The sequence below is a fragment of the Talpa occidentalis genome, unplaced genomic scaffold (assembly GCF_014898055.3).
Source record: "Talpa occidentalis isolate TD23 unplaced genomic scaffold, MPIMG_talOcc4v2.1 talOcc4.3, whole genome shotgun sequence".
Lineage (NCBI taxonomy): Eukaryota > Metazoa > Chordata > Mammalia > Eulipotyphla > Talpidae > Talpa > Talpa occidentalis.
Genome location: NW_023603184.1, coordinates 49,429,738 through 49,439,557, shown reverse-complemented (window position 1 = coordinate 49,439,557; position 9,820 = coordinate 49,429,738). Strand labels below are relative to the sequence as shown.

Sequence of the window (9,820 nt, the reverse complement as noted above, 5' to 3'; positions counted from 1 at the left end):
AGTATGAGTAATTTAAGATTTCCTAGTAGCTATATTTAAAATGCAGATTAAAGTTTAGTGTATTTATGTGCACCCGTGAAGGCAGTGTAAAAAAATATTTTATTTAGCTTAGTATATCCCAAAGAATCACATTTCAATATGTAACCAATAGATCAATAAGATATTTTATTCTTTTTTTATAGCCACATGTAGCTAGTGGCTACATTGGACAGCATCGGTCTAGAATACATAGAAAACAAGATGTTGGAAAGATCATCTATGTGAATATTAGAGTCACTAAGAATCTTATTCAATCACTAAAAACAATGTGTTAGACCTACGTGTATAATGAGTCCGAGTTTCCAAGGCATGACGATAAGTCAATTTCCAGTATATATAGAATGCCAATTTTTTACTCAATTGTTTTCTTTTTTCATATATTTTTTACATCATTGTCATTTTTAAACAATGTTGGCTTCTCTCCCACCCCAGGTGCAGTCCCCATAGTTTCCTTCCCCAAGGCACCCGTGCACCATCACCTCAGTCCCCTGTGCTCCTCCTTCCCTCCCTCAGATCCCTCTCCGGCCTCCTCCCCCAGGATGTCTCTGGTTTATAATTGTCTGTTTGTTTTTATTTTGTTGTGTTTTGTACTGTTATTATTTTTCCCCCTGATGTCTTATTTAGCGCCCCTATATTCCTCCTGTAAGTGAAACCAACCTATATTTTTCTTTTTCCTTCTGACTTATGAGAATGCCATTTTTTTTTTTTTTAAGATTTATTTATTTATTTATACAAGCACTGGGTACAGTCAGAAGCACGGGAGGGTGAGAGAATTCACCAGAGCCAGAGCGGGGAACAGAACAGGCAGACTGACGAAATACACTGCTGAAGGGAGCGGCTGGGGTGGCAGGAGAGGTCTGTGTGCCATGTGGGACCCTAGCCGGTGGCCGGGGATCGAACCGGTGCTGCAGAGGCTGCGGGCAGCTTCGTAGCCCAGCGCTCAAACACTGCACCACCAGGGAAGGCCCTGAATGCGATCTTTTAAAGAAAACTGTTAAGTTACAAAAGAATATGGTAAGGAAAGAGGTATGCTAACTTGATGGTTACCTCTAGAGAACAGAGTAGAAATAGGATAGCGTGGAAGTGAAGGGAGATTTTCAAGTGTTGCTTTCTGTATTTCGGATTACTTGAATATATCACAATGAGAAGGAATTAATGTATTTGTTATATCATAATTTCTTAACAGTATGGTCTGGTTACATATTTGATTTGATCCTCCCTGTCTACCTCCCCAACCCCATCATCTGCCACCTATCTTTCCTCAGTTTCAAGTATCATGAATTATTCTGAAAGTAAACAGCTGGATGGCTAACTAGACTTGTTTTTCTTTAGAAAAACTGTGTATATATTTTATTTTATTTATTTTTTATTTTTTTTGAGATTTTTTTGCCTGTTTTTTTTTTTTTTTTAAAGATTTTTATTTATTTATTTATACAAGCACTGGGTACAGTCAGAAGCGCGGGAGGGTGAGAGAAATCACCAGAGCCAGAGTGGGGAGCAGAGCAGGCAGAAGGACGAAGTACACTGCTGAGGGGAGCAGCGGGTGGCAGGAGAGGTCTGCGCGCCATGTGGGACCCTCCTCCAGTGGCCGGGGAGCAGCCAGGGATGGAACCGGCGCTGCAGAGGCCGCGGGCAGCTTCGCAACCCAGTGCTCAACCGCTGCGCCACCGGGAAGGCCCTGTGCATATATTTTAGCTTGTTATTCATGATGCTATAAAACACCTTTCTGCTTTCTATTTCTTGGGTGTCTTGGAATCTCAAATGACCAAATCTTTAGTTCAAGAAAATATGGTTGAAATAGGAGAATGAACTGAGCAGTTCCATTTAGTATCTTTTTCATCAGACAATGTTCATTTCCTGAATTAAGAATATTTGTGTAGCTCAAAAATGCTCTAGAGCACTCTGGAAAAAAGCATGCTGTCATCTCTCTCTTTAGATTTTACACTTGAGGGTAGGGAGTCTGATTGTTGTATTGGTGCTGCCTATATGAATGCACAGCAAATAGGTATTCAATAAATTGTTTTTTAAACAGGGCCTCCCTGGTGGTGCAGGTGGTTGCACGCTGCACTGTGAAGCTGTCTGCAGACTCTGCAATATGGGTTCGATCCCGGCTGGCCAGTTGGCCAGCCGGTGAGAATCCCACATGGCACAGCAGACCTCTCCTGTCTCGCCCGCTGCTCCCCTCAGCAGTGTATTTCATCAGTCTGCCTGTTCTGCTCCCGCTCTGTCTCTGGTGAAACCTCTCACCCTCCCACACCTCTGGCCTGTACCCCAGTTCTTGTATAAATAAATAAATCTTTAAAAAAAAATGATTTTAAACAGCACAGTGAAGACAATGTCAATGGTAAGAATTTAGTAAGTATAATGAATCAAAGTTTAGAGTAGAGGAATGGGCTGTAAGTTATTTTCATATTTTGTTTTCTTATGAATGTTCAATTTCTCCTTCAAAATTTAGTCAGAATGTCACTTTTTTTCCTCATGGGTTTCCCTGCTGCCCAAGCATTTATCACCGACATCCTTAATGCGCCCACTTAGTTTTATGTGATACCTCTCAAGCCATATCTTGTTATGTGTTCACATTTTCTATTCCTCTTCAATTGTGACTTCCTTCTGGGTAAAGAGCACTTTTTATTATACATAAAACAGTGCCTCAGATGGAACAGATATTCAACAAATTTTTGATGAATATAAGTGTACAGAAAGCCCCAATGAGGAAAGAAAAACTTATTTACATTTATTGATTAAATTACTAAATATTTATTGAGTACCTTTTATATACCAGAGAAAAGGAACAAGAACAAATTGCCCAGAGTTACTTTTTAACTCTTTCAGCAGTACCTGAGTCCTCATCATAAAAAAAAAATCCATTCCATGGACTTAGCATTCTTTGATTAATCTTCATGTACAGTTTTCTCAAGTGTACTTTCAAATATTGCGTAATGACGCAGCCCAGTAAATATTGCAAAGACTGTTTGAAAGACTAGCGGGATTGCCATTGCCTTTATGTCTGTTTGACAAAGCAATAGCCAGTGAAGTAAAACCCTTCCTTTTGGCGGCAGCGGAACAGTATGATACCTAAAAAGGAAAAAGAAAGTTAGTAATTTCCATTCTAGGCTTTCATGTAAATAGCAGAAAAGGTTAAGAGTTAGCTGCTTGAAACACCAGACTACTATAGTTTGATTAAAATGTGCCAGCAGTAACTTAAGAATAAGAAGTTTACTAACCTAAAAGAAAAAAAAAAGGAAGAAAAGGAACAAACGGATGGACTCACTTGACTGCCAGATGTCCATTTCTAGAAAAAGCCAAAGCACTGGGATATAAAACACCACATACTATGCCAACCAGGGAACTTCTCAGAACACAGTTTTCCTGGCTTATATTACCTGGGAACAAAAAATTTGGTTTTCATCTACAACTCAGGATAAGGACTATTAAGACAGTTTTGTGTCCTCATACAATAACTATATGTATATATGTACTGTCTAGTACCACAGTGAAACAGTAGAAAGAATATTTTAAAAATGTTTTTATTATACTTTATATAGTGAGAATTATGTCTTACATATGTGGTTGCTGCAAAGCAATTTAATAATGAAGAATATTAAACTACAAGCCCAGACATGTGGATTCTTTGTTAATACATTTTTATTATCTCTGTGCTAGGCATGTGCCAGGCCCAAGGGATATAGTGTTGAATAGCAGAGACCCACTCACTCATCTTTTGGCCAGTCTTTGAAAAGAAATACATTAGACAAATATTTAAATAATTAATTTTAAGTGTACACAATGCTTTGAAGGTAAAATAGGGAATGTTTCTAGAAACCTAACTTATCCTGAGGGGATCACAGCTTCTTGGGAAAGATTAATTTATGTAGGTATCTGATAAATGGGGGGTAGAAGTTCCATCAATTACTAGTTGTGAAACTTAAGGTAAGGGGAAGAAGAGGCAGGAAATAACATTAGAAGTCCTGAATATGCCAGATACTGTAAGTACTTGACACATAGTTTCTTTTAATTCTCAAAATAATCATGTGACATAAGTACTATGGTCCTAATTGACAGATAAGACAACTAAATCTCAGAGGGTAATTGATTTGTGCAGTGTCACAAAACATACATGGTGGGAGGCAGAATCTGAAATCATGTGAGTACTGTGCCAAAATCTGCTTTCCCCCAATAATAAATTATGTCACTTCTTAGTCTATTTATACATATCTCAGCTTTGGTTTCTCATATGTAAAAAAGAGACAGATGAGACTTGCCCTGCCTAATTAGAAAGAATCTTAAGGGGATGAAATAGTACCATCTATATAAAGGCACTTTGTAAATGGTAAAGCAATACACACATGTAAAGGATTTTATCAGCAGTAGGGACAGTATATATTAATGAGTAATTTTACTTAGACATACTTTTATATAGAGATAGGTGAATGAAAATTTACCTGAATTCAAAGCATCAGTTACAAAGAGCTTGTAAGCTACTACAGTAGACAAAAATGGAAGTGTGGCTAATGATGTGTATGTCTTCAGAGCATCATGTTGAACCTTAAAGCAATTTCTGAAAATGAAGTTTGCCAACATTCCAGAGAAACTAGCTGTTGTTCCAAAGAACACTGTTCCCTTTATATTTAAAGTCCTAATAGGGATGAGAGAAAAATTAAGTTCAATAAAAATTCTAATAGATATACCTTTCCTATGTAACCATTGGTTACTACATATTTACTCAACATTAAATATAGAAATGTCTAAGGTTAAAAATGAAAATCCTTCCATTTTATTCTTAAGCTCTTTTAATCTAAATGTCAAAATGGATTAAAGACTATATGTACATGGGGGAATTTGTATTCTTTTTTGCCGAACTATCACTGTGGCCGAGGAAATCAATTCTAAACTAAATCTAATTATAACTGACCATCAATTAAATATAAGTAGCTCCTGAAAGAGTGGTCTTCTAATTATGCTTAATTAAAAAATGTATTTATTGCAGAGATAACATTTGAACAACAGTTTTGGATATTTTTTTAAAAGGACATGATTCACATGGGCCTCCCTGGTGGCACAAGGGGTTAAGCACAGCACTGTGAAGCTGTCCACAGCCTCTGCAACATGAGTTCAATCCCCTGCAGGCCAGGGAGCAACCTACATGGCGCAGCAGACCTCTCCTGTCCTGCCTGCTGCTCCCCTCAGCCATGTATTTCAGTCAGTCTGCCTGTTCTGTTCCCCACTCTGTCTCTGGTGAATCCTCTCACCCCCGTACCTCTGGCCTGTACCAGTTCTTGTATACATAAATAAACAATTCTAAAAAAAAAAAGGAAATGACTCACATTCCCAATATTCCAACAAACCACTATTTTCATCTATTCATGTTTCCTTCCAGTTTTTTTCCTAAGCATTTTTCATAACCAACTCAATAAGGTTAAGAGGATCTTAGGTACTCAGAAATACTGACAGATCTAGAAATAAAGTTAATGATTCTATTAAGGTATGTCTCTTACGTTTCTTTTGTAAGATATTCAATTTTTTTTTCTATGATTTCGCTGATCACTGATCTTCTTAGTTTTGCATCTACTAGAAATGGATTGGGTTGACCATATGTGTATGTTGCCACCTTGAGGTCCTGCAAAACAGAAATTCCAGCCCATAGTAGCTAATGATGTTAACATTACATTGTACAAATTCCACAGATTCTGTTTAAAAAACATTGTTTAGTAATACCGCCACATACTTTACATCAATGATCAATCAACATTTAATAAGCTCTTATGTGTTTTCAATTCATATAACAACTTTGAGAAGTTGATAGGATGATCTCTACTTTTACAGATGAGAAAAATGAGGCTCAGAAAGGTAGATATATCTCAAGACCTAGTGTAGAGAGACAGCTTAATCAAAATTTTGTTTTCCCTCAAGGTCCTTTGTAGTTTACCCTTCAGAGAAAAGGAGATAGATGGCAGGTGGAAACAGTACCTACTTGTTGACAACTGACTCTATCCTGACTTCCATGAAAATCTGAGCTCTTTTTGGAGATAATGTTGAGTTTTCCGAAGAGATAAGAGAGAACAGGCCTTCCTTGGAGAACAGTCAGATAGAACAAGAGAGACACTGTTTCAGGCAGGAAGAGACGGTAGAGCTTGGCTCTCTTGGAAAATGTAAGTTACCTATTCAGCAAGCAGCACCTGCAATGGAAGCATGGCCTGTGCTGGAAAGTGCTATGTGGCATACTGAGGAGCCTGGTCCCATGGCACTGAGCTCCAGTGCAAGTTCGATCCCCGGCCAGGGAGATACCCACATGGCGCGGCAGACCTCTCCTGACACGCTCGGTGCTCCCCTCAGCAAGGTACTTTGGTCAATCCACCTGTTCTGTTCCCCACTCTGTCTCTGGTGAATCCTCTCACACCCCCCCACACCTCTGGCCTGTACCCCAGTTCGTGTATGCATAATCTTTAATAAAAAAATCTGAAGAGAACAAAGAAAAACAAAAGCAAATACTTCACAGATTACATTTTCTAAGGGGTAAGATGTAATCTTTTGCTTCTCTCTCACATCCAAATGGAAAATGGAAGAGAAAATTAATACAAAAGAAGATTCTATATCCAAACCATCTCATGCAGTATGAAGGCAGATGTCAGGCACTTGACAATTAACCTGAAACCTTGAATAGATTTTCATTTTGCTGTCATCCTATTCCTTAAAGCACCCAACTCCCCGGAAAGAAAACATCCAGGTAATGGGTGTTCCAAACTCCGCCCCCCACACCCCAAGTACACAGGAAACTGACACCCATATTCGCGTTCCTAAAACACAGAAACAGCAGCAAATGCGGCCTCCTTAGAAGGAACTGCTATTAAATCAGATAAACCGGACAGCCTTTTAACAAGTATTGAAATGTAAAAATTCTACTCTCACCAAGATGTTACCTAGAAATCGGGCTGCCCAACCAGTCACCCCGATTGCCCAGGCGGGCGCGCACAGCACCCGCGTGTAGTCTCTCACTCCCGGAGCTCCTCCGCGCCCCTCCTGCCCCGCCCGGGGCTGCCCGGCCTCACGCGCCAGGCGCTGCCAGCCCCGGGCGAGGAGAGCCGGGGCCTCTCGGGGCCCGCGTCAGGCCAGGCCGGGGAGGAAGGAGGGGTTCACGCTTTGGTGGGGGGCGCCGGCGGGTAACGACGCGGTCATTAGGGGAGCCACGCGGACCCTGCCAGGGGCGCGGGCAGGCTCTCCGGAGGGGGAGACTTCGCGGGGAGCGGGCGAGGGGCGGCTGCCCGGGGCCGGGGGTGTCCAGCTCACGCCTCCTCCCGCCGCGCCTGGGGCTCGGGGGTCCCCTCAGCGCTCCACGCCCCGCCACGGGCGCCGAGCCGCGCCCCCCGCCCGGGCCCGCAATCTGGGGCGCAAGGCGCGACCCCCACCTACCTGGGGCGCAGCCCCGGCTCCCTCGAGCGCCACGCCCGCCGTCCCCGGGCAGCCCCGGCCTCGCGCCCGGGCGCCGCCATCTTTGCGGCTCACGTGACCGGGTGGGCGGGGCCGGCGCGGCGGGCGGGGGGCGCTGGCTCGCGCCTCGGGGCGCCCGGCCCCGCGCCCGGCCGGAGCCGCGCCCCCAGTCTCTGTGGCCGTCCGCTGGCCCCCAAAGTGCAGCCGCGGCGGCCCGCGCTCCCTGCCCCTGGCTGGCCTCCTCCCTCGGCCCGCAGCGACCGCAGGGGCTGGGGCGCAGGCGGCGGCCCCTGCGCCGCGGGCGCCCCGGTAGCGGGGCCCAAGCCCCCCCCCACAAGCCCTGAGGGGCGCGCCCTGCGCCCAGCTGTGTGTTGGGGAGCGGACCCCTGTGGTGCCCCCGCGCCCCCCAGCCCTCCGAGCCCCCAATCCAGCCCCCGTCGTCCAGCCCGGGTCCCGCGCGGGGCGGCCGGGGAGAGGCGCCCCCTCTCCACGGGGCTCCCCCACTCCACGGGGCTCCCCGTCCGCCGGGGCCGGGGCGGGGCGCTGCTCGGGCCGGCGCCCCTCTGTGCGCGCCGAGGGCCGCGGCGTCTCCGGAGCCTCGGAGGAGCGGGCGGCGGGTTATGTAACCCCGCGCCGCGCCGAGCGGGAGACGCGCCGCCGCGGGGGGCGCAGGACGCCGGGGCGCCCTAGGGTCCCGGGCCGGTGCGGGCGGGGGTCCCGGGCTCCCCCGGAGGCAGGCGGCGGCGGGGAGAGGGTCCGCGAGGGGCCAGCGGGGCCGCCGGGCGCGCCCGATCGCAGCCCGGGCCGCCGCAGCCGCGCCCCGAGCGCGCCCCGCGAGCGCTGACCCCTCGGCGTCCGGCGCCCCCCCGGCCAGGGCGGCCCCAACGACGCGTGAGCTACCGGGGAGACCCCGGCCGCCCGAGCATCCGCACCCGGGCCCGCGGGGCGCGCCGCCTCCAGGGTCCCCGTGCCGGAGCGCAGCCCCCCGGCCCCCTCTGGCGCCGCGGGGACCCGGAGGCGCGAGCGCAGGGCCTGCGAGCGCGAGGAGACGCTAAGGGGACGGCACCGGACGCCGCCTCCCGGGCTGAGGTCGGAGCTCGGGGTCCCCCAGACAGACGCGGTCCTTCAGGTCGGCTTCTGCCGCGGAGACCTGGGCGCACCTCCACCTGCGCGGAGACCACGGGCTGAGGAGCGCGCGCGAGTGCTGTTTTTGGAGGGGACTTCGCTGGAAAGCCTGGAGGAGCTTTGTCATCAGTCACCCCATCTTCGAATCCCATGCTGTGTAGAGTAACGAGCCAGCTGTATAAATCTGGGTGGTGCCTTAATTAAGTTAGTCACTGAACTCCAAAATTGCTGCCTGAAGAGGAGTTTTACTAACGTTTTCTATGCTTGCCATACTTTTCTCAGCTTTCAAAAAATAAATATTTTATAAAATTTGAAAAACTTAAAAGTTATTTTTCTCTAAACTGCGGACGAGGTTAATTGTGGACAAGCCACATTACTATTTTCTTTATTCGAAATAGACAGCTGGGATTTCAAAGCTGCACGCTGAAGGGGTTTGCAACAGTTCCCTGGCTTTTGGCCTCAGTCCAGCTGGATCAAGTTGATGTCTGAAAAGAGATCTTGAATCCTGGAATCTGGAGAGACCCAAGCATGCCAGTCAGGAGGAAAGGTGGGCTCTGAGGCTTCCTATATGTTTCTTTCTTTTCTTGGATCTGGTATTTGCCATTTTATTCGTATTCCATTTGAGAGTAAACTTAGGTCTGAGAAAATAATTGTTGTAAAAATCTTTCAGTGGTACATTATTCATCAATATTTTGTGAAAGTAAAATGAAGTAGGACTAGTATTTGATAACAGGCGTTGATGATTTAATAAATCAGGTGGTCTGAATCAACTGGAATCAGAGTAGACTTAGTAGCAAAGATTTGGAATTTTGTAGCTGTTTCCTTAGCTTGTGAAAATTACTTTCAGACCATCTTAAAAAAAAAAGCATCCTGTGGAGCTCTTCATCATTTAATATTTAGCACATATCAAATAGTTACATCGTTGTAAAAGTGATTTTACTTGCACTGAAGAAAATTAAATTATTTTTCTTTTGAATTAAAAATAGATCTCATATTTGGGTTTACTCTAATGTAAATCTTCACTTTTATGGTAACGCACACCTTTGGTAACTGTGGAGCTATTCCAAATGCATGCATTAGCCAGTAATGTGATTGGCAGGTCCCCAAATATGGTGAACACCTGACCCTGACTCCATGACCACCCCCCCCCCCCGCCCCAGTTGCCCTAGATCCAGGGGTTCTTGAAGTGTTGTAGGTCAATCCTTGTGGCATTCACTTTAGCTGCATCTCC

General features: G+C 46.0%; 2 protein-coding genes across 2 annotated transcripts in view; one reads left to right on the top strand and one right to left on the bottom strand.

Annotated features, from left to right (window-relative positions):
* Nucleotides 1–2,365: 2,365 nt before the first annotated feature.
* TMEM126B (transmembrane protein 126B) lies at nt 2,366–8,753 on the bottom strand. Its single transcript, XM_037523064.2, has 5 exons — nt 8,625–8,753; nt 5,535–5,656; nt 4,482–4,675; nt 3,311–3,422; nt 2,366–3,114 (listed from the first exon to the last, which is right to left on the bottom strand). The coding sequence occupies exons 1-5, from the start codon at nt 8,739–8,741 to the stop codon at nt 2,931–2,933; spliced, it is 729 nt and encodes a 242-aa protein (XP_037378961.1). The 5' UTR covers nt 8,742–8,753; the 3' UTR covers nt 2,366–2,930.
* Nucleotides 8,553–9,820, top strand: part of LOC129146611 (disks large 1 tumor suppressor protein-like) — a 652,699-nt gene continuing 651,431 nt past the window's right edge. Inside the window, exon 1 of the mRNA XM_054699574.1 lies at nt 8,553–9,136. Within this exon, the coding sequence (XP_054555549.1) occupies nt 9,118–9,136 (19 nt within the window). The 5' untranslated portion in view covers nt 8,553–9,117. The remainder of the gene's footprint in view (nt 9,137–9,820) is intronic.

Bases quoted from the DNA above. Each gene is read 5' to 3' on its own strand.
- TMEM126B (XM_037523064.2), bottom strand. From the start codon at position 8,741: ATGGGATTCGAAGATGGGGTGACTGATGACAAAGCTCCTCCAGGCTTT. The intron at 4,676-5,534 runs GTAAGAGACATA...CATCCCTATTAG, and splicing joins GAATATCTTACAAAAGAAAC to GACTTTAAATATAAAGGGAA. The intron at 3,115-3,310 runs GTGAGTCCATCC...TTTCCTTTTTAG, and splicing joins AATGGACATCTGGCAGTCAA to GTATCATACTGTTCCGCTGC.